A 27,799-nucleotide genomic window follows, 5' to 3' on the forward strand; every position below is an offset into this window, starting at 1 on the left:
TGGCTCAAACAAAGAGGAAAGTAGATTCCAATTAACTTTGTCATTGATTTCTGGGTACCTTTGGTGAGTCACTATCTTGCAGTAAACAAGAATCTACAAACTCAATACATATGCTGAAGTTATTGGCCCACCAAGACCTCACATAATATCCCTTGTCCTCCTCACTCTCATTTTAGAGTTCAAATATCACAAAGAGGGAAGGGAGAGAAATGATGCCTGAAGGAATAGCAGCCTTCATTTCTGGGGTACAGAAAGATCCAGAAGCACTTAACAGATACTGACCTAGTTAGCTGGAGCTTGGAAACTAAGAGCTAACTCTGGCTTACTAAACTGATAACAATCTTACTTTGGATGATTCAAAGTCATATAACAATATGACCTTACATTATGGAGAATCTGTTTTACTTCATATTAATCATTGTGACGAGTGGGCCCAGTTAGCAAGATACTAGCACAAATGAATATTCTCGTTTGTATTATTCCACAACTTCCTTTTAGGTTGCCTGCCTACACCTTCCCCACTTGGTAAAATAACAGAGGATTGACCATAAGAACTTTAATATAAGCTTTCTTTTTTAATTTACATTTAATTAGCCAACATATAATACATCATTACTTTTTAACGTAGTGTTCAATGATTCATTAGTTTCATGTAACACCCAGGGCTCATCACATCATGTGCCCTCCTTAATGCCCATCACCCAGTTACCCCATCCCCCCACTCACCTCCCTTTCCGCAACCCTCAGTTTGTTTCCTGGAGTCAAGAGTCTCTCATGGTTTGTCTCCGTCTCTGATTTCTTCCCATTCAGTTTTCCCTCCCTCTCCCTATGACCCTAACATAAGCTTTCTGAAAACAAAGCTAATATACCCTAGAAGAGGGTCCAAGTTTGCAATGGAAGTGTTTTAAGCAGGACTGTGATGAATTCATTCTCATTTAATAAAAAAGAAGAATGCTTTTCATTTGAAATACTAAGACTAGTGCTGTGAATTGGATTGTCTTACTGGATTGTCACAGACACAGCTCTTTCAAGTAAAGACAACCTTTAAAGGATTTTTATGCTTATTTACTTGTTTGTTCTTCAGAAAGATTAGTAAATAAAGAGGGCAGAAGAAAATGGACTTTATAGATTCCATTCTCCCATTACACAGAAAAAAATCATTCAGAAATACCTTGCTCTCTTCAATTTCTTTGGTTCCAATGACATGTAGTTGTCATGATAATTATAGCTCCTTTACTAAAAATGATCTTGAATTGATTGAGCACGTATCTGCTTTAGATGGTTTCCTTGTTTGTTCTTTACATTGCTAGGCTTTCAAGCTTTCTTGGAAAGATGCATTTAATTTTTCACTATGATTTGTTTACTCCAGTTGGGTACACGATGAACGACCTGATATTTGAGTGGTTAAGCGATGGTCCAGTTCAAGTTGCTGAAGGATTGACCCTGCCTCAGTTTATTTTGAAAGAAGAGAAGGAACTTGGCTACTGCACGAAACACTATAACACTGGTAAGTTTACTTTCAGCTGCTAAACCCAAGTGGGCTCTATCTGCAGCATGGGCTGTATATCACATCACCTTAATTGCCATATCTTTACCAAGAAAATAGAGCTACAAGGCACAGAACTTGGCTCAAAACCCCCTTTACAGATAAGATGCCTGGACCCTCTGGAATAAGTCAGTGAGCACAACAGATAATTTCTCCAAAATGGAGAGAGAAGGAAAAAGATTTGGGACTCTTTTGCTGTTCCCTTGCTGACCATGTGCTGTCAGATGAATCTGAGGAAATGTGTATGAGACCTTGTATATAGCACAGGAAATGTATAAATTCTGGCCCATTCCTGGCATCCACTCTTGCCATTGGATCTTCAGATCAGTTTGTAATCTCTGACTTAGTGGAAGAGAGGAATAACCACATAGGTCTTTGTAAACTCAGAAATAAAGTTGTTGTGCTCTCCAGTCCCTGACAGTGGTAAGAATTTGGATGAAAACCAGCTGGTGAGAATTCATCTGGCTCTAAATCCATGCACTGTCAGTAATGCTGATAGACACACGGGTCAGGGGGAAAATATGAGGTGGCAGTAACAAGTGGGCATATGTTGTTACCTGGAAGATCATGCCTGCCCAGTAAAGTTGATGGCTTTTCCTATGAATGTCACAGTCCTTGATACCACACAAGCTGATCATGGAGAGGCAAACTAGACAGGATGGATTATTCAGTGACTGCTCCAGGTCCCCTGCTAAATAGAATGTTCGTGAACACTTATTTCGAAAGTCAATAGTGCTTCTTATGAAGTGATCAAAACCTGATTCCAAGGTGTTTTTCCCGACCAAGAGGAATCCAACCCTATCTCTCATAATTTGTGTGGACAAAGCAAAATTACCTTCCAGGGTTCTGTCTCCAAACCAATTAAGGAGGAAGAAAAGTGGCAAGGGGCAGGAACATCAGTCTCTTAATAGTATGTTAGAAGTTTTAATATCTTTGTAGGTACTTTTTTTTTTATAAGTAATGTAACACTGTAAACAGATTCGAGGAATAGTCTAAATATCCTCAATGACTAGATTATATGCATGGCATATACAAATGTACATTTTTCTCTTCCTATGGATAGCGCAAAGATAGATATATAATTATCCAAATACTTTGAAAGTCCCATGAGAATGTTACTATTTTCAGCTGTTGCATGTGTTCTATATTATATGCTATACTTATATACTGCAGGTTATGTATTGTATGTTATATATTACATAATATAACCTCACAAAATGTGACTATTTCTACTGGTCAGTTTCTGACAGTCTTGCAAATTCTGAAGCTCTATCTAAATAATCAAACTACAAGCACAGATTTAGAAAATCAAATATGCCACATGGTTTGGTCCAGGGACTCTTTTTTTTTTTTTTAAGTAGGCTCATGCAGGGCTTGAACTCACAAACGTGAGATCAAGACCTGAGCTGAGATCAAGAGTCAGACACTTAACCATCTGAACCACCCAGACACTCCTTACTCTTTAGATCACTCATTCTCACAACTGTTAATCTCATTACTGGTTGAGCTGAAAAAGAGTTGAATTGGTTACGTAGGGTGAGCATTTTGTGCAATCTTCCAAATCCACCTGTAATACTCTTAAAAACTAAACAGTGGGAGGCTAGAATGGGAAAGATAAATTTGAATTGGATATTAAATCATTATTTCCCGCTTTCAGGAAAGTTTACCTGCATTGAGGTTAAGTTTCACCTGGAACGCCAGATGGGATACTATTTGATCCAGATGTACATCCCCAGTCTGTTGATAGTCATTTTGTCCTGGGTCTCCTTTTGGATAAACATGGATGCAGCCCCTGCTAGGGTTGCACTGGGCATCACCACCGTCTTAACAATGACCACCCAGAGTTCAGGTTCCAGGGCATCTCTGCCAAAGGTAAGAAGTCTCACTTGACAGCAAGTGACGGGGGCTGGGGGGGCGGTTTGTCAAAGGTCTTGTGGGCTGGAGAATTCTGTGAAGACAGAAATATTTGCCATCCTGTGGTACTGTTGGAGGTACAATGCAATAAGAGAATGAAGAGCTGGGTTTGAGAGAATTAGAGCTCTGAGGACATGCGGGACCTTCCTAATCAGATCAATTAGGGGAGAGGGGAATCAGGGTTGAGAAAGAAGAGGAATGAGTGGAGGTGGTAACGTGGCTCAAGAATTATGTCTTAGAAGCCCTTGAGTGCTTTTGACCTCATGCTGTTCATGAGCCATGAAGCTTGCCGGAATTAGAGTAAGATAGATACAACTTATGCTGTATTGTCAAGTATTTATTGGTGAGGCTATTGTGATTCATATGCTCAGTGAAGTCATTTACAGTAATAAAAGTCTGAATTAAGCTCCTGGAAATTTACACAGAAAAGCCATGTCAATGAGTATATGTGAGAAATAAATATAAATATTAGAGTGCAGCAAAGCAGATACATGAATCTTTGCCACTCCTTAATTTGCCTTAATGGCTGACACACAATTATTTTCAAGTGACATAGTTATCTAGAGAAGGAACAGTGGAGTCTTCCAAGATGCTGAAAATTCTGGCAACCATGGCAGGTGGACATAGAGGCGTGAGATGGATTAACAGGTACATATAGACATTTTGTAGCTCTTCAAATAATAATCCATAATAGCTGTATAATTTATTTTTATGTAAGGGCAGGCCCTCTATATTTGTAAATATTGCTTAAGCAAACAATGATAAATGTCCTGTTTGTGAAATGTCCCAGCACCCCAGAAGTGTGCCTGTGTGTGTTTCCTTTTTGATGAGTACATTGAGCCGCTGGCTTCAATTTTCCAGGAGTGTGAGTTCAATTTAGTATTCACTGAACGCTGTCTCATGCTGGTTGAGCAGTCTCTCCAAACCTAGTTCCAACAAATAATTGAGGTATAATCCCCTATCTTTGCTGGCTTGAGCTTATGTTCAGTTGTGCTGCATTTGACATGAGATATGTTAGATCATGTTCCACATTATCTCCTGTGTTGGAAGATAAGATGACATATGGAGGAGGTCTGTGGCTATACTGGCGATGGACTGAATACTGGGGAAATTGTCATATGAACTTTCCAACTTCTGTGCCCCCAAATATAAATATTAGATTTGTATGCTAATAGAGAATGGGATAGAATCATCTCGGATACTTTTTAATTTTCTAGAGTAACATATAGTACAAAATACTTGTGCTGCATTTCTATTGAAATTCAGATATCAGAAATACTAACAGCTTTCTTTTCAGCTATGTAATCACAAATCAATTTTACCTAATAAAAATTCTAATCCACTGTGTGCCCCAATCCAAACAGGTTCATTTGCTTATGCCTTCTTAGTTACTAGTTATAGCCATCACTGCATGCTATTCCATTAAACCTCAGGATGCACAAAACATGTAGTTTATAATTTAATAGATAGCCAAAGTATTGGTAATAAATTGTAAGCAGATAATATCAAAAAGAAGACATTTATAGCCTCCAAACTCCCATTGCTATGAAAAAAGTTGTCATTTAATTTCAAAATGGGAGTCTTTAAAAATAAATTTGTTATTCATTCTTGTTAGCTATTATGTTTCTACATCAATGGTCAAAACTATTGCTAAATAAATGGTCACTGATCAGTGATCTTTGTAGAGACAATCAGGAACTCAGATAAACTAAAAGATAGTATAATCAAAAGTCATTTTATACTTGGCTCTGAACTTATAGCGGTTATCCTTTTGCCATCAGCAGGTTTATCTTCCTACGTATGTTTTTCTTAGGCTATTATTAAACATGGTTGGCTCTCAACTGACTGTGGGGAGATGTGACTCATATGGATAACAGTGAGAAAGGAAAATGGGATAAAAAGTGAGTCACGGAAATTAAAGAATTGACCATACACTTACACACACACACACACACACACACACACACACACACACACACACACGTACTCATTTTAATTTATAAACACTGTAGTCCCCAAGCAGATGCCCCACTATGCTGATTTTATAGTTGTTCCAGAGGCTATAGCAACGCCCTTTAGAGACGAGGCATGCACCTTGAAGTTTAAAAATAAGACATGCTTGTTATAGAAAAATAGAAGATATAGAAAATATCATTAACATGAACTATCCAATAAGTAACTGTTGTTAAGACTTTGGTGTATTTTCTTCCAGCCTTTTTTCTATGCACACTTGTAGGCAAACCCACACACATGCACACACAGAAAATTGGATCAAACTGTCTAAAGACAGTTATATACTATCTGCCATTTCCATAGCATTAAAAATCTATCATGAACATAATTTGCAATGACATACTAATCTGTCTGGTATATTAGTCATCATTAATCTTACTATCTTGGATATTTAGGATTTTATTGTTTGCTTTTCTAAGTGTGATTATAAATATATTTCTATATGAGCACTTCAGTCTCATAACCAATTTAATGCTCTTTCCCTCCCTTGCCCCCAGGCCAGGGCTAAATTTGGCTTGAAGGTGTCTGGCAAGGTGGACATGTTGTCTGTTCTTACCCTTGCTTTTCACAGTTCTTACCCTTGCTTTTCCAATTCTCTTCCCCACTCCTGCTTCTTGCTTCTCTACTGTTAAGGGCTGAGGGTGAAAAAGGGGATGGAAGAAAGTTGTACAAGACTGACACTATTGTATTTGAATTCTTGCCTTCTCTAATGGCAAGCCTCCAAATGCTGGCTTTCTTGACAGTTGAACTTGAGTTCCTTGGTAATTCCTGGGGATCCCGAACACTACACCATTCCTGGATGAATAATGCAATCTCTGGCTGGTGTTTTATAATCTCCTCTTATCTATCACCTCCTAGCAGCATATCCCATACAACTTCTCACTTCCAGGGTCTCCTTAGTTAAGTAGATAGCCCTCCTGGTTGACATGTTCTCAAGATGATTCACATTTATCTTCCACACCATTTATTTGGACCACCAAGAACGTGTATTCATTGTCTTGCTAATTAGTGGAAATGCAACTTAACTGTTAATGCACCTGCTTTCACCCTACCATCTTGGGTATTCTAGCTAGCCTATTGCCTTCAGAATTTATCCAGGTAAGAAACAAGTACTGGTGTTCATTTTTTCATACAAAACCCAAACTACTGAGGATACATAACAAGTTCTCCTAATAACACCTTTACTCTCTGATCCAGGAGCAACCTGTTGGAATTTCAGTAGCTCAGCAGATACATGACATGTGCAGGAGATGCCAGTCTCTTCTCTTACCAGAGTGGGGGTAAACCATCTTCTCCTCATCTTTAGGAGAATAGGGAAAAGGCCACAGCAACTGTCAATATCCACAAATCCCATTATTTCAATTAATTCTTTTCAAATGTCTAGTCTTCTGTAAGGGTACAGGGTATGGGGTATAATGGTCACTAGATAGCATTTGCTTTCTTCTAGCAAGTCCTGTATCCTTCATGCATATGTGTAGTCTCCCTTCAGAGTGAAGCTTTAGTTGACATTCTGAGACAAGAATATCCCATTCCCATACTGTTACACTTATGAATAAACATACTTAATTTTAGAGCTTTATCCCTTTGAGGGCAATGACTCCATTGATGCCATCCATGTTCACATACCCACCACTTAGCACAACACCTGGCTCATAGTAGGTGCTCAGCAAAGAGTGGGTTAGTAAATGAATATACAGTATGAAAAAGACTTATGGTTAAGTGGCATGCCAGGTGTAATTTAATTGGTGATTCATTCATCCATTCATTTATTCAACTAATACTTATTGAATGTTTTCTCTGTGCCACCCATTGTGCTAGGGGCTAGGGAAATCAGAGATAAATAAAACATAGTCCCCGCCCTCAGGGACTTTCATCTAGTATGCCAGAAGTAGATACTTGTAATGGTGACTGTTAAACAATGTGAAAAATAAGGACATCCAGAAGGATGCCTAACTTATTAAGTGAAGTAGGGAGAAATGGAGGAGAAGGAAAGGGGCTGGAGGAAGAGAGCCAAAGAGGGGGGGAGAGAAGTAGCATTAGGAAAATGGCCTGAAGGAGGGAGCCTGAGCTGAATCTGTGAAGCACATTAAATAAGTAAGGCAGGAGGTGGCAAAGGTCATTCCAGGCAATGGGGACTTCTGACTCATAATATTTGGGCTACACTCATAAAATAGACTTTTCTAGAAGACACTCTGGGCAGGTTTCCAACATGCTTCACAAATTTTAAACACATTTCAGGTAAGAAACTTGTGTTTGTTGATTCCAAGTTAATTTCCTGCTTTCCTGCCAACCAAAGCTTTTTGTGGTTTTTGTTTTGTTTGGTCTGGTTTTGTTTGGTTTGATTTGGTTTTCAAAAGTTCAATCTCTTCCCTAAATACAGGAAAATGAAATACCAGCATGGTATCTCTTCCATAGGTGCCTTCCCATTTGAAGTTGTAAAATTGGTTTTTTAAATATACATCTCTGCCAACCTCCAAGAAGCTCTTCTGCTGGTAATGTTCTATTTGGAGCACAAAACCCCTAGTGGTAGACTAAAGGCTGGGTGTATTGTTGTCTTTTCCACCCACAGGAAAATACCAGGATGAATCGAATAGAAGGCTGTGAGACATCAGGCGGCTTTGAGCGTGGCCAGAGTTAAACAATCACTTTCCTTTACTCTGTGTTCGCTATTATTGCTGAATGATTTAGAGCCACTCCTAAGTGTGTCTTGAGTTTCATTTGTAGCTGCAGCCCAGAGACTGTAGATGTGAGAGCCAGTGTTGGTAGGGGAGAGTTGGGATGATGTGCTGTGCAGGTGACTCTGACAGATCCCTAACCAACTCCTTAAAGCAAGAATCCAGAGGTATTATCTTTGGCCATTATTAACTGAAATGCCCTATGTCCTATATAAGGAAATTTTCCCTTACTTTTCAGCCATCTGGTCAACTAAGACCAGCTGGACCATTTCAAGCAGCTGCCAAACCCAGGACAGCTTGAAATTTAAAACAAAAGAGGCCATAGTCTTACCATGTTTGGTCTTGCTTTATTCCCCATGAGAACATTTCTAGCTAGAGACTGCAGTAAGAGAAACTATGGAAGAGTAAGGCTGACACCTACAGAAGTTTTGAAATAAGAATTTGTCTTGATGTCTGTTTTAACTCTAAAAAACAGATGATTGCTCCTTGAATCAAATACATCCCCAGCTAATTGGAATGAATCTCCTAGGTCAGACTGGTATTTCTGGAAAAAAAATGGGAATAATTTTGTAATAATGGGAGAATTTTACTTAGTTCTCAGGTCAAAGGTTGAAAAGTAAGAAAGCCAAGCTTTTGCAAATTGATCTGCAGGTCTGTTTGCTTTAGCCAGATGTCTGTATATATGGGAGACTATATAAATTTTCTCTTCCAGTATTTCCTGAGACACAGCAAATTAAAGAGTTGTTGATATAGTGAGTGTGTGATAAAAATATGCAAAGAGATGAAGTGCACGAATTCTCTTGGGACAGTGCAGGAGCACTGATGGCACTTTTGTTCTAGAATATTATTGGCAGCCTATACAGGGAAGCTGACAGTGGGAGAAGCTACCCAGCCTGCGCTTCTGCTCAAGTCTTGATGAGGTTCATAAATCTTTTTGGGATAGCATTTTAAGGTTCAGGATTATTATTTTTTATTTTAATTCCAGTATAGTTAACATACAGTGTTATATTAGTTTCCAGCATACAATATAGTGATTCAACACTTCCATGCATCATCCATTGTTCATCACAAGTGCCCTCCTTCATCCCCATCACCTATTTCACCCAGCTCCCCACCCACCTCCCCTCTGGTAACCAGCAGTTTATTGTCTATAATTAAGAGTCTGTTTCTTGCTTTGTCTCTTTTTCCCCTTTGCTCACTTGTTTTGTTTCTTAAATTCCACATGAGTGAGATCATATGGTATTTGTCTTTCTCTGACTTATTTTCACTTAGCATTATATTGTCTAGCTCCATCCATGTCATTGTAAATGGCCAGATTTCATTCTTTTTTATGGCTGAATAATATTCTGAGATATATATATTCTCCACATCTTCTTTACCCATTCATCTATCAATGGACCCTTGGGCTATTTCTACTTCCATGATTTGGCTATTGTAAATAACACTTCAATAAACATAGGGGTGCATGTATCCCTTTGAATTAGTGCTTTTGTATTTTTTGGGTAAATACCCAGTAGCGTGATTACTGGATCATAGGGTAGTTCTATTTTTAACTTTTTGAGGTTTCTCAAAAAGTTAAAAACAGGATTATTTTGAACTCTCTCTTTCCATTTCACTAAAAGGAGTAACTCTATGTAGGTCATACAGCCTAAATGTTTTTGGTTTTATAAATGCTACACACTGAGGGAAAAATCAACTATTACAGAACATGTACTACTTAAAAAAACAGAACTTCTTAAGAAGACTGACGTATACATAAAATAGATTATAATTCAGTAGATTTTTTACAAAAAAAATGGCTGTAATGATTCTCCTCTCTGTATCCACACCCTTTGGGTAATAGGCCCTTCCCAAATCATCAACTTGACTATGTGACTTGCCTTGGCATGTGGGACAATGGCAAATGTGACACAAGCAGAGACTTCAAAAATGCTTGCATATTGTAGCTAGCTTTATCTTGCCATTCTTTGGATTCTATACACACTACCACGTGAATAAGGCCAGGCTAGCCTTTTGAATGATGAGAGACATGTGGCCAAGTTATCTCAGCCAGCTAGCTGCCACTTCCTTGCTCACTGCTCTAGGCACACTGGCCTCCTTGCAGTTTCCTGAATATGCCAGGCACATGCTGTCATCCCTGGGTCTTTGCAATGACTGTTCTCTGTGCCTGGAATGCTCTGCCCCCAGACATTTACATGATAAACTTTTCCACCTTTTCCAAGTCTTTATTCAAATCCCGCCTCCTCAATAAAGCCTGTTCTAGCCTTTATCACCTTACCCACACCCTCATCAATACCCTGATCCAAATTTTCATTTTTTTTTGTTTTCTCACCATACTTTATTACCTTATAACAACAACAATGACTTGTATAAAACTCTATTATGGATCATGTTTCCTGTATATTGCCTGTTTCCCTTAGCTTGACTATGAACTCCACGAAGCAAAGATCATGATCTAGTTTGCTCCCAAAAACAACACCTAGCCTATAGTATATGCTCAGTAAATGTTTGTTGATAGAATGAATGAATATATACATCTCTAAAGTCTAGTCATTGTGGAAAATCCATCTAAACTTTCTTTAGGATACAGAACAAATAAAAGGAACCCACATAGCCAGGGGGCCCATCTTTCCTTAACTGGGTGGCTATTCATTACCACAGAGAATCCTGATTGCCTATGTTACTGTAACATAATTACAGTATTTTAAAGTTTCACTTCTCTGACTGTATCAAATAGTGTTACATACATTTTTTGATAGCTGTTTCTTACAGAGCAATCTAGCCAAAGAAATAATAATAAAACAGCAACGGTTTAGATGCTGAGAGCATGCAGACAGGCTATTTTTATCTGAGTTTTGCTTCCTCAGCACTGTCACAACATGGAAGTTTCTCAGTGTGCCAGTGCAAGTGTCCATTTCCCCTTCTTGCTGCTCCAGTTTGTTTGGATGCAAGTGTAGCCTCTGAATTCTGATGAAGGCATCCAGGACGCTCCTCATCTGAGCTCTCGATAACCACTCTGGGCCTCAGGTGCAGCCCTATACTCTTTCCTAGGGGCCCAGACACCAGAACTGTACAGCTGTGATCCTGGTACTTTTTTGTTTCCAATATAAATGGCACATTTTGTTTCTAAAAAGAGGTATCAGAATTTAAACAAAATTTTAATGTGTAGCCAGGGCTGAGGACCGCGGCTCTGAATTTTGTTGCGGTCTGGGGAAATGTTTTCAGTGTTTATCGTGTACCAGAATATACGTTCATTTGAACTTCACAATAACACTCGGAACTAGATACTATTATTATCCTCACTTTGGAGATGATGGTACCAAGACACAGAGGAGTTAAATAACTTGCTCAAGTTCATACAGAGCTAAACCTGCTGTTTAAGGCTAATGACTAATCACGGTGCCACACCATCTTTCATCGTTAACAGTTGCTGAGTTCCTTCTACGCGCCTGGCCCTGTGCTAAACCCTTCACATAGTTTGTGTCACTGCAAACATGACGTAAGAATGATTTTGCATCATCAAGTAACAGGTAGGGAAATGAAAACATAAAGGGGTTAAGTAATTTGTCCAGTTATTTTTCTAGCAAGTGAAGAACTAAGATTCAAACCACCTGTCAATTCAAATCCTCCCGAAGGAAGAACTAAGAATTTTTAGTTCCATCACGCTGTCCATACCATGCTAATTACAGGTGGAAGTTTTGACTGTGAGAGGAGTTCTTTTCCAGGCTCTGAAATCCCTGTCTGTGGCTATGCATATTGTATTCACTGGGTACTCAGTGCAGTGGGCATCTTTGTTCATCATGTGGAGGAAGAGACAATTCTTGCCTGATTGCCCTCTTTCATATTATGAAGAACTTATAATGGTTCCTGAGGCTTCCGTTAACACGTTCCTCCTCAGCAGACTCTCTGACTGAACGCAGTTGCTGTTTATTGCTTAGGTCAGCTGTAGCCATTTTAACCACTATTTTCATCAGCTCACAGGTGTGATTATGTAAAGAGCCCCACCAGGCATAAGCCATTATCTATCATTTAATGTCAATTAAAATGTTGAACAAAAGCAGATTGGGTGATCATCAACAATAAAACGGGTAACTAAATTGTGGCCTATTCATACAATAAAATATTAGGTACAGAAATGTAACAACTGCAGGCACACAACAACAGAGGTGAATCTCTCAAATCCAATGTTGAAGAAAAGTTAACAAGCACAGAAAAATGTTCGCAGGCAAAATTAATCTAGGGTGTTTGAACTAGAGTTATGGTGGGATCTGGGAAGTAGAGAGAGATTAGTGGCTGGGAGGGACCATGAGAGATTGAGCTTCAGGGGTCAAGGAATGTTCTATTTCTTGACCTGGGTGGTTATGTGGGCATGTGCATTTTGTGGTGATTTACTGAACTGTACAGCTGTGATCCTGGTACTTTTTTGTTTCCAATATAAATGGCACATTTTGTTTCTAAAAAGAGGAATAAAAGCTGTTTGGTAAAGCAAAAAAATACAGATTCCCCAAATGAGCTTACAAGAATGTTTCGGCACAAAGCCATTCTTTTTTCTTTTTTTTTTTTAATTTTCTTTTTGATCCTGGTACTTTTAAATATTTTAATAAACAAGTTAAGAAAAAACCCAGATTGCACAAATAATGAATAAACATAGACTTCAGGCAGTTTCATCCTCTTCCTTTTTCAGAATAAAAATAGCAAGCTGATATTTATTGACTCTAGGTTCCAAACTTGCTACAAAGTGCTTTTCATTCATACATTATTTAATCCTCTCCACAATCCTATAAGCTAGATATTATTGGTCCCATTTTCTAGATTGAAAAGGTTATACAACTAATAAGAGCCAAAGTCAGAATTCAAACTTAATTGGACCCTACTCTATTCCTTTCTGACTATGCTACTCTCATTTTATAGTCACTAATGTCCCTTCAGCCTTTAAAATGGATGTTTTTTATGACTGTTGCAATTTATATGCTTGAAGGTTGACTGATTGGACTCAAAGGATTCGGTAACCTAGAGATTTCTTCCATATTCTTAAATTATGGGACACAGTGTTGAGTGATCACAATGAATTTTCCATCCAGTTTTGACACTTCTCCCTGGAACAGTCTCACCCTTTATCTTGCTTCCCACTGCTGTTTCCTGCTCACTTGCTAAACGATCCTTTTTTATGGAAAGGGATATTAACAGCTTTCTGTCATTGGAGAGAATATGAAGGTCCAAGATATTAAACAAATTGGTACCTAATAGTGTTTTTTGCCTTATGTAATCCTAATGAAAAGATCATTAAAAAAGAGAATAAACTTTTTGTAATTGGATCATATAGAAGACCATATCCCTTTACCCATAAACTTGGTTCCAAACCATATGCATGGATTTCTCTTTTTGTGGGACTCCACAGAAAGTATATGGTCTGCAAATACAGAAATATGTTATAGGACTAGTCTTTACTTATTCAGTTTTATTTAATATTCATAGTATAGCCTGTATTCTGAGATGTACTTTCTCTTGTTTTTACAGCTCTGAGTTTGGATTGCAGCTTAAAACTGAAGGCAAATCAGAGTTTAATTAGAGACTTTTTTCTTTCTCAGTGGTGCATAAGATAATGGGGCATCTTACAATACTGTCATCTTAGATGTAATGACCCACTATATTGAACTTCTTCTAGAGCCAGCCACTACTCTTGGCACTGGGCACAGGGAAGTAAGCAGAATATACACGTGCCCAGCCTTCAGAGAACTCACATCCACCGGAGTGACAAAAATTGAGTATGTAATTAGCTGGAAACACTGTAATGCCCCATGAATGATTGGGTTTTCTAATCTGGTTGTGGGAACAAGCACTATTCTCGGCCCTGTGAGAACACCAGATACTCTTTCCTCTTGTTCTCTATGGCTATTCTTTCCCTTTCCCCCTCAGTTACTTTCCTCACAGGTGGGCACTTAGTACTTTGCTGATTGCTCCAAAGGAATCTTCTTCAGACATCTAGAATCTCACTGTCTGTATATCTCCCTTGACAATTCTCCCCATGCTAGTACTCTACCCTGTGAACTCTAGACTCTGTGGACTCCCCAGACCCTCAGCTCCATCTCTTCAATTTTGGGAGTTTGTTCATCCTTTCTGCATCATGACCTGAAACCTCTCACAAAACAATAAACTGGAGCAATAGCAGGACCAACCGCATCTGTTTTCCATCTTTCAAGGCTCACTGTCCTTTTTGCCTAATGTCTAGTGCCTTGAAATCCAATTTTTTTCATGTTTTGTCCAGATTTTTTCGTGATTCAGGATGAAGGGTAAATCTGGTCCCTCTTATTCCCTCTTGGCCTTAAATAGAAGTCACCACGATGGTTTTGAATCCTTGATTTATTTTTAAAATTTGACATGGGATGTAAATAAATCGAATGCGACAATGTAGATAATTGAAATAATTATCAGAACCAGCATTAGCTTGTAATGTTAAGAGTACAGTTGTTCTAATCAATGAAGACTGCATTTATTAATACATGGTCTATGAACTTGAAGACCGAGAACAAATGTTTTGTAAAGAAATTAATAATTGGGATGTATGGGCATGAATATTAATATCCTAATAGGAAAATTCGTTTTGCTCTACAAAACATTTCATTAAAAGATTTGCTTCAAAGTGATATATTCCAACATATTTAGGCTTATAGTTGACTGATAATTCTTGATTCTTTTTTTTAAAGATTTTATTTATTTATTCGACAGAGATAGAGACAGCCAGCGAGAGAGGGAACACAAGCAGGGGGAGTGGAAGAGGAAGAAGCAGGCTCCCAGCAGAGGAGCCTGATGTGGGGCTCGATCCCATAGCGCCGGGATCACGCCCTGAGCCGAAGGCAGACGCTTAACCGCTGTGCCACCCAGGCGCCCCTTGATTCTTTTTTTTATTACACACTCTAGACTGCTTTGGGAAGAGGGGACCTTCCTCCCATTCGGCAACTCCTCTTCACAAGTCAATTTCTCTTAATGGTCCCTGCTTGCCCCCATGGATACAGTTACTAAATGACATAGTTATTTACTTCACTTAGGTTTGATTTGATTCAATAAATATTCAAGGTACACCTGTTATGTTAGGCATTAAGTAGGTCGAAGAGATGGTAAGATAGTCCCCGCCCTTAAGGAATTTATGATCTAGTACAGGAGTTAGCAAATATTGTCTGCAAAGGGCCCGATAGTAAGGATTTTAGGTATTGTGGGCCATAAGGTCTCTGTCACAACTTAACTCTGCAGCTGTAGCATGAAGGCAGCCACAGACAACACAAAAACAAATGAGTGTGGCTATATTCCAATAAAATCCCTGACCTAATAGGGAGAAGCAGAGATGTACATAGAACAATGTATGTATTACAAAGATGACCAAAAGCAAGTGCTATGGGATGTCACAGAAGGGGGATACATATCTTTAGATCAGGTTTATAAAAACAGTGAATGATTTAATGGAGGCAGCAATATTTGACTTCATGTATTAAGATTAGATAGAATTACAATAAGCAGAAATGACAGGAGGAGACCTGAAATAAAAACCAGAGATGAGTAAGCACTGAAGATTTGGGGGGAAAAGCCATCCTATGTAGCCAGAATGTTGATTGTACTCAAGAGTGAGGTAGAAAAATAAAGAAATGTAAGGTCTTTGGGCACCCCCACTCCCCAAGCCCCCAAGACAAATTTCTTCCTCCTCTAGACCGGTTAAGTTCCTCTCCTTGGTCCTTTATCTCATTCTGCCTTATATTATGGTCATTTTTGTACTTCTCTTTGTTCCTCTGCTAGACAATCTTCACCTTTAGGGCAATGATTATATATTGTTTGCTTTTGAATTTCCATTGTTTCTAGCCAGAGATGAGACCCAGCAGAAGAGGAAAGAAATTTGTGGGGTTAATAAATGAAACCATTCACTGCAGCCCAAACCATTTGGGTTTACTAACTGGACTCTGAGGCCGTGCAGAAACAGTTTAAAGACTAGCTGACTCACAGGGGGTAGAAATGTTCACTCATTACAAGAGCAGCACCTTTATTTTTCAACAAGAGTTTTGGTAAGAAATCATGCCAGCCTAGGTTAATTCCTTTAATTCCTTTTCTATGTAGATTTGACCGTAATTAGTAGCCACTTGAAATACAGCTTCTAAGTTGCAATTCTCCACAGTCTATTTCAAGGGGGAAAATCCATATAGATAAGTACTGGGGTTTTATTTTTTAATCAAAAGGTTAATTAAGTGAATTAATCATTATGTTTGAATACATTTTTCCATGAAATTTGGAATAAATAATTTAAATGGGTTAAAATCAAATCAGTGTAGTATTAAAATGAATAATAAAGCTTAGGAAATGAGTAAAAATCTTATGTGTTCTATTAATCATGCATCAGCAGACAAAATTGCCTATGGCAAGTTTAACCTGAGAAAACAGGAAAGCTGATACAGATTCTCAAATCCTCCCACAATTGCTAGTATCTCCATAGAAATCATTTGTAAAATGCACAGTGTTTCACAAAGACATTGTTTTTGAGCAGTTCTTTAAAGAAGAACACCAAGCAGTTAGCATTTAAATTGCAATGAGAGTAAATAAGTGCGGTATTATAAATCGGCTTTGTGTCCACTGAGAAAAGAAAGATAGCAAAACTGGACTCTGACTACACACATCGGGCTGGGAGAAGAGGAGGCCTAGAACCATTTAGTACAGATTTCCTAGGAGCCAATGGTGACACCATCCATCAGCAGGATCTGTTTATATAACACCTGTGTGTCTGTGAGACTACGTAGGTGGTAGCTTATGAGTAGGAACCTTCTCTTGTTAGTAAATGTCACCAAAGAAGCAAACAAGAGAAATATGAGGGCCAAAATCTGTGTCACTATTCAGAAGAAAATGGGTGGTATAATAAGGATACAATGTACACGTCAAAATAAGAGAATGCAAGACAATTTCTGTCACGGTCTTTGAAGGCCCCCCGAGAAGTGTTAATTTGTTCTTTATGTGAAGTTAATTAGGTCATGTGAGATGTGTGTCTCGTGTTACCTCTACTGGAAACAACTCCTAAAAAGGAGGAGTTTTGAGTATATGTCTCCCAAGCCCAAATTGTGGGGGTCAAATGTACTGTGGTTTGTATTGAGAACAAAGAGATACTCCCCCTTGTGCCCAGGTGGAATCACTGCTCCTGGGATTTCCCGGCCATACTGAAATTGGGACACACACAGAGAATGATAGGGGTACGTCAAAGGACACAGGTGCCGAATGAATGAGTTCCCAGTGGCCAAAGCTGGAACAATTTAAATGAAATAAAGTAGTACTGGATTATAACCCATATTATAAAGTAAATATCCATGAGTACATACTGATATAAATAAATGAATAAAAATAGTTGGGGACAGTAAACAAATCTCCCATGCAGAAGGATTCCAAAGAATTTATGTACATATTTTACCCTAAAGGAGATAGAGCATAATTCCCCACTTCTTAAGTGTAGGGTGTATATAGTGACTTTCTTCCGAAAAGGTCAGTAGGGAAAGGAGGAAAAAAAATAACTTTACAGTAGAGAAACCTGACAAAACTGACCTCAGCCAGATGATCAAAATCAACATCAACAGTGACAGGTCATGTTGATAGTATGTAACCTTGATCCAATGTGATGAGAAGGAACTTTGCCTCTGTAGTCTTCTTCTCCAAAACCCATAACCCCGGTCTAATCACGAGAAAAACAACAGACAGTGCCCAGCTGAGGGGTATTCTACAAAATTCCTAACAAGTACTCCCCAAAACTGTCAAGGTCATCAAAAACAAAATAAGTCTGAGAAGCTGTCACAGCCAAAAGGAGTCTACGGAGAGACAAAAACTAAAAGTAATATGGTATCCTGGATGGGATCCTTGAACAACAACAAAAAAATTAGGTAAAAAATAAGGTATCAACGTTGGTTCATTAGGTACAACAAATGTACCAGACCAAAGTAAAATGTTAACACTAGGAAAAACTGGGTATAGGTTTTATGGAAACTCTCTGTGCTGTCTTTGCAACTTTCTATAAATCTATAATTATTCTAAACTTTTTAAAGTTTACTTTAAAAAGTAATTTAAAAAGTAATATTTATTTATTTTATAATAATTTTTTATTATGTTATGTTAGTCACCATACAGTATATCCTGTTTTTGATGCAATGTTCCATGATTCATTATTTGCATATAATATCCAGTGCACCACGCAATATGTGCCCTCCTTAATACCCATCACTGGCCTATCCCAATCACCCCCCCCCCGAAGCCCTCAGTTTGTTTCTCAGAGTCCACAGTCTCTCATGGTTCATTCCCCCTTCTGTTTACCCCCCTTCATTCTTCCCTTCCTTCACCTACTGATCTTCCTATCTATTTTAAAGCAACTGAAATGTCTTATAAAATCTAATGTGTGCCTAGGCATCCAAATTGGACTAGAGAGATGGAAAGAACAAGGGAAATTCTCTTTCTCTGTCTCTAAATAAAAGACCTGGTTTGTTCTGTTCTCTCTCTCACTCTTGTTTCTTATCCACACAGGGTAGCAAGCCTGGCTATAGACAGTGCCAGAATGTTCGTGTTGTACGCTAGGTACCTGAAGAGGGACTGTTCTCTTTCTGGCCAAATTCCCAGAGGAAAGGATTATCTGTTTTGGGACAGAGTTCACCTCCATTTTCATCAGCTGTGAGAGTCAGAGTTAGGGAAATGACTCCAATGAGCCTAGCTTAGGTTGCTTGTTTGCCCTGGACAAATCAGTAGCCATCAAGAGAACAGATATATGTATGTACATGATGGCCCAGAGACCCTCCCCTGTGGGGGAAGAGGAGGAGGAGGATGAGGAGTTTCTCCCAGGGTGGAGAGCGGTGGGGAGGACAAGGGAGCTCCTACCCAATAAAGGAATGTCCATAAAGCATCTAAAATTGCAGGGGTGGGGGGAGAATCAGACTTAATATAAGACATAAATATTTAGCACTTCTGAAAATGTACAAGTCCAAAATCCCTTATCCATGCTTCTGAAATCTCCAAAGCTCTAAAAACCAAAAGGTTTTCCATAGCTCATTTGGCAGCAAACCTGTCCTGAACTGATGGGAGGCTAATTATACATTCTACATATCCCATTTAGTGTGAATATTCACACTGTTTGCCAAAGAAATATTAATGTGTTTGATTACAGGGTCTTCCCCAAGCCCCAGTAGGAGTAAGTAATATGTAATAAATTGTACATGTTACAGTATTACTTTAATAAAATCTGAAAAACTCTAAATTACAGAGCTTTAATGTTCCCATGGGTTTCATATAAGGGATACATATATAATGATACAGATATTGAAGAACATGAATGTCAATTTCTATGTAGCTCTGAAAACAAAAGCCTCAAAAATAAAAACCATACAAGGAAACAAAGGAAAAACCTTTAAAACAGTGAAATAAAAATACGCAATATCTATGCTCATTTGGGAGGATAAACTATTAATGATAATACCTTGTTTTTACATAATGCTTAGTTTTCAAACCACTCTTCTGTTATTTAATTACCAAAACAAGTCTTGGACATAAGCAGGGCAAATACTATTATTGATTTTATGGATAAGAGAGGGATAACCAGCGAAGACTTTACTAGAGAAAGAGTAGGGTCTCAGTTACATGTCTCCTAACCACTAATCCAATATCCTTGAACTCTGGCACTTGGTCTCAAATGGAAAGGGGCTATTGAATTAGCACTTTGGGCATGTAGGGAAAAGGATACCAAAACTACTTAGTGTGTGCTTTCTTTAATGTTTTGAGAACTATGAAAAGGAAGGTTTGCCAAGGATCCTTGGGAGGTGGAAGTGGGGCAGCTTCCTGCAGGATAAAACATCCAGGGTTCATATTCCTTGGACCTGAATCCGTTATCAGCTGTCTTTGGTCAAGGGTTGCTGTGGGGTCTCACATGACACACTCCACAAGTAAAGTCTTGCATGGTGAATTCCATAAAAGGTAGTCCTCTTTTCTTCTTCAAAGTCCTGCTGGTCTTTCTTAGGAAGTCACCCAAACCTTCTTTCCCAGGTGACTCTTAATGGGAATCACATCCCCCATGCTGAGAAATACATTACAGACATACAGAAATATAACATACACCTCATGAAGGCAGAGACCCATTGGGTACTCAGCAGAGCACAGAGCTAGCTGCTCGATATATGTTTAGTGAGCAAATAACTAAAGGAAGATTAGGAAGTTTCCATTGGAGAAAATCCCACATCAGAAGGAACGAAATCCTCAACAATTAATTAGTTAAATTAGGCGATTTAATACTTAGAAGAAATTCCCTCCTGTGTTGCAATTATTTATGGTTTTCTCTGTTCAGTGACAATGCTTTTCTATTCCAGTGTCAGTATGGAAACCCCAGGGACAACTGTTAAAGCCAGCTCTCCAGTTCTGGGCCCTGTGCCCCTCTGCTTTCTACTCTACAAATGCTGCACATTCATTAGCAATTCTGACCTATGGTGCCTTTGTAAGATTCTAAATTCTTAATAAGTGCCTGAAAACCCCGCAAAAAGACCTGAAATCGGTCTAAACTTGAAAGATTAATCCTATTTAAATAGCTCCCTGTTTGTTTGCTATATTTGCTCTTTTTATTATTTTTGTTTGGAAGATGCCTAGAATTATAAGGTAAGCTCGTCATTTAAAAAAATAATCAAAAAGTATATTGCTTGTACCATAAGGGAAAGGAATGTCATGCAAATGAAAAAAAAGGAAAAAGAGATAAAACATTCTGTTCAATCACAGGAAAAAAATTTTCCAGGCACAAATCTTTTCATTAGAGTAAAAAAATACACACATTAAAATGCATAAAATGCCCTAATGTTAAGTGTACAGTCCCCCAAATTTTTACACATATATACATCTCAGATCAAAATGTAGAATATTTCCAGTACCCCCAGAAAGTTTCTTTCTCCTCCACAGTCAATTCCCCCCCAGAGGAAACCACTGTTCTGATGTATTCAACTAGTAATTAGTTTTGCCTCTTCTTGTATTTCATATAAATGGAATGTCATACTATGTATTTTTTTTTTTATGACTGGCTTTTCTCACAGAACTGGGTATCTATGTGATGTATCCATGTTGTGTAGCTGTAATTTGTTCCTTTTTGTTGACCATTCTCCTGTTGATGTATGGTATCATGTCCAGGTTTTAGTCTATTACATGTTAAACCTGCTGTGAACATTTGACACATAACTTTTGATGAACATATGCACCCATTTATCTTGAGAATATATCTATGAGTGGAATTGCTGGGCCACAGGGTCTGAGTATTCCCAAGTGCTTAAAACAATTTCCACTTCCCTAGTAATGTGTGAGGGTTCCAGTGGCTCCACATCTGTGTCAACAATGTCAGTCTTTTTCATTCTGGCCATTCAGATGGTGTTTGGAGGTAGCTCATTTGGGTTTTAACTTGCATGCCTTAATCAGTAATGATGATGAGCACCTTGTCATAAGTTTAGTGGCCATTTAGTTCTCTTCTTTTGTGAAATGCTTGTTCCAAGTTTTTGCCCATAATGTTATCAAGCAAGCACAATGTTTTATTTGAACCCTATTATCTGAATACTGTAGGCTGAATTTTACATAATTTTTGTAAATCAATCTAGTGAGGTTTTTCATGGGTAATAATTTTTGTCTTTTTAGAAGTTCTCTGTGGTGTTTTCAAAAATGGTGATGTCAAAACGGTTATTTTTTCAAGTGTAAAATTCTATATGGTAGGATTCCTCTTTTGCATATGTTATCAGAAGTGAGATACCATCCCACAGTTTAGTGGTTCAGAGCATAGACTCTGAAGCCAAGATATCTGCATTCAAGCCATATAATGTTGGTTATATTTACATGCCTCTGATACCTCATCTGTATAATGGGGATCATGATGTGACTTGCCTGCCTCAGTGCTGGGGAGAGCACTGGGGTTAACCTATAGAAAGCTCTTAGAGTGATGTATAGTGTATAGCAATCTTTCAAGAAGTACTGTTGACTGACAACATTACTTCGGGTGCCAGATTAGGCCCTCACTGTGTCTTTTTAATCAAGAAAAGATTAGAACATTATCCAATGAATTGGGGAAGCAGTCACATGTGGATCTGGACCACTTGAACAAAAACTGGGGGATTGGGTGTGAATCTCCAGAACTGGCTGTTTGAAATGACCACTGAAATGATCACTGAAGCCTGTTGAAAATGTTCTTTCTGGTCCATTTGGCTTTGACGACCCAGCATATGACTAATAGCTCCGTTGGTGCCTGAGTTAGGAGGGCCCAGGCCAAATTATACATATTCATGACTCGTAAATTGTTCAGTCTGGCTCTGAATAGAACTAAAAGATGTAGGGTAAAAACAGGAGCTCCCTTTCCAGGCATCCCAAGACATAGGAGCACTTTAATAAAAATGGGAACTAGGGTTTCATAAGAATCATTTTGTAAAATCTGTAATGCACTCTGAAAAAGTTTATATATTCAAGGACATCCAAGTGGCTGGAAAGCACAAGTCAAATGTGGCAGGGGAGAAATTGCCTAAGTAAGAGTGCTTACTGTCAGTAACTTAAAGAGGGCCATGGGCTTTTGCTCTCATTAAGTCCATCTGCCTAGGCTAGGTGCCTGGCAGATCTTCTACTAATGAGAATCTGTTCTTCCTAATACTGGAAAAACTAAGTCTTTATCTCTATCCGTTTACATGTGCCAGTGTCATGTCAGAAATAATTTTTCAAGAAAGAGACCTTCCAAGGCACAACCAGGTATGATCGTTCAGTCACCCAGCTTCTCCTGTCATTTGATGCAGTGAGGACAGAGGACAGTGCTGACCGACTGTCCTTCCTCTGCTGAATCATTACATTCAGAAGGGAATCACATCCTTTACGATCTAATGCCATCAGGATGTTAGCTTCCCCAAAATGCTCATGTAAGAATGCAACAATTTGCACTTGGTCATGATTTTTTTTTTTTGCACAATTCATCAAGTTATGGCGACATGGATTTTTTGCTATTAATATGTCCACCAAGCAATTATTTTTATTTTGCTTATTTTTTTAACTCTCTACTTCACAGCTTTTAAGAAAATGATTCTTGAGAATTATTTCTACTCAAAGGAAAGACAGTCCTGGATCCCTTTAAATATGTTCATTGACCTGATATGGTGGGCAGGATTCTAAAATGCCCTTTCACCCCAGAATCTCTGAATGTGATGAGATATCACTGCTGTGATTGTATTATGTTGTATGGCGTAATTGACCTCAGTACAGGGAGATGACTGGGTGGGCCAGATCTAATCATGTGAGCCCTTAAAAGCAGAAAGCTTTCTCTGGTTGGTTGCAGAAGTGGAAGTCAGAGATATCTGAAACACAAGAGAGATTCTATTCTGGCTTGAAGATGGAGGAGGCCACAAGAGAGTATAGGCAGCCATAAGGAGCTGAGAGGCCTCTGGCTGACAGTGATCAAGGAAACAGGTATTTCAGTCCTATAACTACAAGGAACTAAATTCTGCCAATAATAAAAATGAGCTTGGAAGAGGAATTCAGGCTACAGATGAGAACACACCTGGCTGACATCCTGACTCCAACCTTATGAGACCCTATGAACAGAACACAGCTATGGTGAGCCAAACTTTGCACCTACAGAAATGAGCTAATAAATGGATGTTTTAAGCCACTAGATTTATGGTAATATGTTACACAAGAGAAAACTAATCCACTTGGTTTCTTCTCTTTGGTTTCTTTCAAACGGCCAAGCAATAGATGAGGATTGAGTAGAGAAAATTAAAAGACCTGTGAAATACCCAGGGATTGACTCAGATTATTAGAGATTATGGGGTCATCTCAAGAAGAAAAGGCTCCAATTAACCCCATCTTCACAGTAATTACCACACTATAGTTGGGATAAGGAAAAGAATATCGCATCTTCCAGTGGGAGCCTAAGAGAGTTGACCAGGTCCTGGGTCTGACGATCATTTTTCCTCAAATTTGAAAAAATGACAGGAATGTCATTTTGCTTTGTGCTTCCCTTTCCTCCTTGACTTAGAAGGACTCATTCTCATTCCTGTAGCAATACGACCAAGGTCAGGAATGCTATGACAGCTTCATGAATGAAATAGGAACATGTTGACATCATCATTATCACAAAATCCATTATTAAAGCATACACAGCATAGGTGTCCAAGGTGTTAGAAAAGTGGAAGGTGTGAAGTGGTGATAAAAATAATTTCCAAAATTATAACAAAATATGATATGTCGATTCAGGAATCTTGGAAAAGAAAGAAGACAGGAGTATGGGTCCTGTGTGTGTTTAACACAGAGCTAAAGCAAGAAGCTATTAAGAGAAGGATACATTTATCCACATTTATCTCATTGGCTTCTGTTTCCTCAGGCGTGCCATCAACGTTGCTGGATTTTCTCTATACTCCTGATATCCTTTACCCTTCTGCGGACCTTCCAATTCTTATAAGGGATTTTTTTTTCAGAGAGATTCCCCATGATACTGTCCAAACGACACTCTTTTTTCTGAATCCAGAGTCCTCTCCTCAACAGAGCTCATGTCTCCTGCTCTGTTTGATAGAAAACTGAAGTTTAGATTTTTAAAAAATGAACTGAATTTTTTTTAAGAATAGAGAAATTGAGGGTCATAGATTTTAATGAACTAATGGGGCAATCCAGATATTTGGAAAATCTCCTTTTCAAATAATATTCTAAGCTTTCTAAAAAATAGACAATTAATTGTAGAAAGAAATGAAGATTCAAAGCCTACTAGTTTAAGCAAAGAAAAGAAGTATGGCATTCCCCACAGCCAAAATCTCAAAAGGAAAACCCCAGGGCATCAAATCCAGGTAATATGTTTTATTATCCTAACTTACAGTGTTTCTTTTGCTGATATGATTTCAGAAGATGGATTTATCTTTTTCATTAGTATGCTTAAAAAAACATAGAAGGCTCCTTGGTCTACCAAACAATAAATTTTATTTCCTACCTAAGTAAGTGGTTCTAAACTGTTTAAAGTATTGCTCTATCCTTAAACATTCCTACTTGTCAAATTAAATGCTGATTTGAGGGAAAGGAACAAATGAGAGAAGATAATTCAGTTCAGTATTGGCTTTTGGCTTTACAGTTTAATAAAAGCAATCCCTTTCTTGTTTATCCTATACTTTTCTAGTGCTAACCTCTAATATTAATCACAGCCCTTTAATGAGTGTTGTAAATACTGTTCATTGTTCAATCTTCAAAAATATATTAACGCTTAAGGCTTCATCTTCAAGTGAAGTAGAATTTTGGTGGTGGCATAAATAAAAATGGCCCAAATGACTTTTGTATATGGCATTAATGAGAAATATTGATTTCATACAACTGATACAATTTCCCTGTCCATAGTAATGGATTAGGTATGTAAAGGTGAACAGCAACTTCTCGGCTTATTCCACTCATGGTTTGATTGGTTTGCGTGGGTACCTGAAAAAGAACTGCAAGGTGGATAATATATATTTTCCTTGATTTGAGCCATAGACCCTCTTTACCTACAGATAAAAGTGTCTAATAAATATTCTTCCTTTTCTTGCACTAGTGAAGGTGAACACTTAATTGGTGCCTTCATTTGTCTCTTCTCCATCCTGATGGCTTTATGTGCTTCTAATTCTTATTGCATTTTATTTTCTAGTCTCTTCCTCGGGGATGGGAATTAACTTGAACTTTTAACAATATGAAACAGAAAAAATATGGAGAAATGAACGTAAACTCTATTTTCTGGTCTTTTCTTCTTTGAACCCATAATTAGACACTCAGTCTGTGAAAATACATGTGCAAATAGCAGAGTCATTTTTCAAAGCCAAATACTTTGAACAGGGATCCAAACAAAACACAGCTCTCAATCCATTATCTTGCCTCTTTGTAATTAACCTACAGGAAAGACTAGAACAAGAACTCATCACAGATTCTGGAGCAAAATCCTCCTGGGGCTTGCCAGACCTGGTACAATATTAGATGGCTGGTTTTCCCACAGAGTGAGATAGATGTGCTTTGAAAAATAATTAAAGGGCTTTTGTTTCTTGGGTGAATTAAAACTGCCCCTTTGCTTGCCTGTTCCCTTGTTTTCCTTTTACAATAACTCCACTGATCCTCTGTGAGTTGAAAAGTATCACAAATCAGTCTATGCAAAAATAGCTTCTCTACCTTCCAACCCACATTTAAGACTACATATCATTAAAGCCATCCCTCTGGAATGAGTGGAGACAAATGAACAGTCTTCCAGAAGACCATGATTAAATAATTACGGAGAAGAATTCCAGTAACCTAAGAAATAAAAATAGCCAATTGAGTTGAATGTTTATTATGTACCAAGCACTGTACTAGAAGTGATTTATACACATCATGTTACATGATGCTTAATACAACCTATATGGTAAAGTCACTATTATTATAGATAGATGAAGAAATTCAGCCTACCAACTTAGACTATGTGACCAGTGACTGGCAGAGACAAGATTAGAACATAGACAGTTAAGAGTCTGAAACCATGTGTTTTATGGCTCTGTTCTAGGTCCCTTCAATTCAACTGACTGGCATACTGTATTTGCATTGACTGCTTACTTGGTCCTGGGTGCCATAATGAATTGTTTATGTGATTAACTCATTAAACCCTTTAATTAACTCATTTAATCAAACAACAAATGAGGTAGGTGCTCTCAGTTAGCCCATTTGACACCTTTATAAACTGAGGCAAGAGAAGTTCAATAACTTGCAATCATTAGAAAGGGAGTAAGGCAGAGCACTGGAATTTGAATTCAGAAAACCTTTACCAGAGGCTGTGCTTTTAACTGTGGCCTCTCCTTCTGTCACTAAATAACTAACTTGAACCTTCCCATGAGAGGGAGCTGGAAAAGTCAACTTAATTTAGGGAGCCAGACTCAGTCTTGGACAAATCCAGAGGGCTTGGAAGAGGATAAGTGGGATGTGCAGGTAGACACGTGACAGAAGACTGCGAGTAACATGGTCCCAAGGGGAAGGTTTAACAAAGGTAGGGAGGGCCTGTCAGCAGAGGAAGGTGGGCAGCCCCATTGCCATAACCTCGGTGTGTCCTAGGGAGGCACGATCTTTTGATGGTGTTGAAAATGGGAAGAGATTTTTACTCAAGGCTTCAGTTTTCCTTTCCTGCTGTCTGTATGCCTGGGACCTCATAAAAGACAGCGAGAGCCACTCTGGGGCCACGTTTTCACAACTGCAAAAACCTGAGTCAATCAAGCAAAATAAGTCATTATTCCTCTTCACATTAGCTGTAGAAAGCCTGACATGAGCAAGTATGAACAGATGTGGGCAAAGCGCAGAGGGATCCAAAAGCATATAATTAAACACAAAACAAAATGCAGTGAGGAATGAGAAGGTTCTGTTCTGGGCTTACCTTGGCCACAGGGAGACTTAGGAGTCAAGGATCACTCTGAGGAAATACCAAAAATACACCTAAAACATTTCTCCAAAACACACGTGCCTTCAACTGTGGGGCTGAAAGATGCATGGATTGAAGCTAAAGTTTGACTTCAATAGTGATTATGATAGTTTATATTTGCACGGCATCTTAAATTTACACGTGATTTTCCCATTATTTAATTTCCAGAGCAGCCTTTGAAGGTAGGCAGGACTAGATCTCCTTCGCAAAGGAGACAATGAA

At 38.4% G+C, this 27,799-nt stretch overlaps 1 protein-coding gene across 3 annotated transcripts in view; it reads left to right on the forward strand.

Annotated features, from left to right (window-relative positions):
* GLRA2 (glycine receptor alpha 2) overlaps nucleotides 1-27,799 on the forward strand; it is a 180,779-nt gene that overhangs the window by 74,502 nt on the left and 78,478 nt on the right. For all 3 annotated transcript variants that reach the window (XM_034648835.1, XM_002925346.3, XM_002925347.3), the window contains 2 exons: nucleotides 1,370-1,507; nucleotides 3,204-3,418. In XM_034648835.1, coding sequence (XP_034504726.1) covers nucleotides 1,370-1,507; nucleotides 3,204-3,418 — 353 coding nt within the window. The remainder of the gene's footprint in view (nucleotides 1-1,369; nucleotides 1,508-3,203; nucleotides 3,419-27,799) is intronic.

This window comes from Ailuropoda melanoleuca, chromosome X (genome assembly GCF_002007445.2).
Source record: "Ailuropoda melanoleuca isolate Jingjing chromosome X, ASM200744v2, whole genome shotgun sequence".
In the NCBI taxonomy this organism is placed as follows: Eukaryota; Metazoa; Chordata; class Mammalia; order Carnivora; family Ursidae; genus Ailuropoda; species Ailuropoda melanoleuca.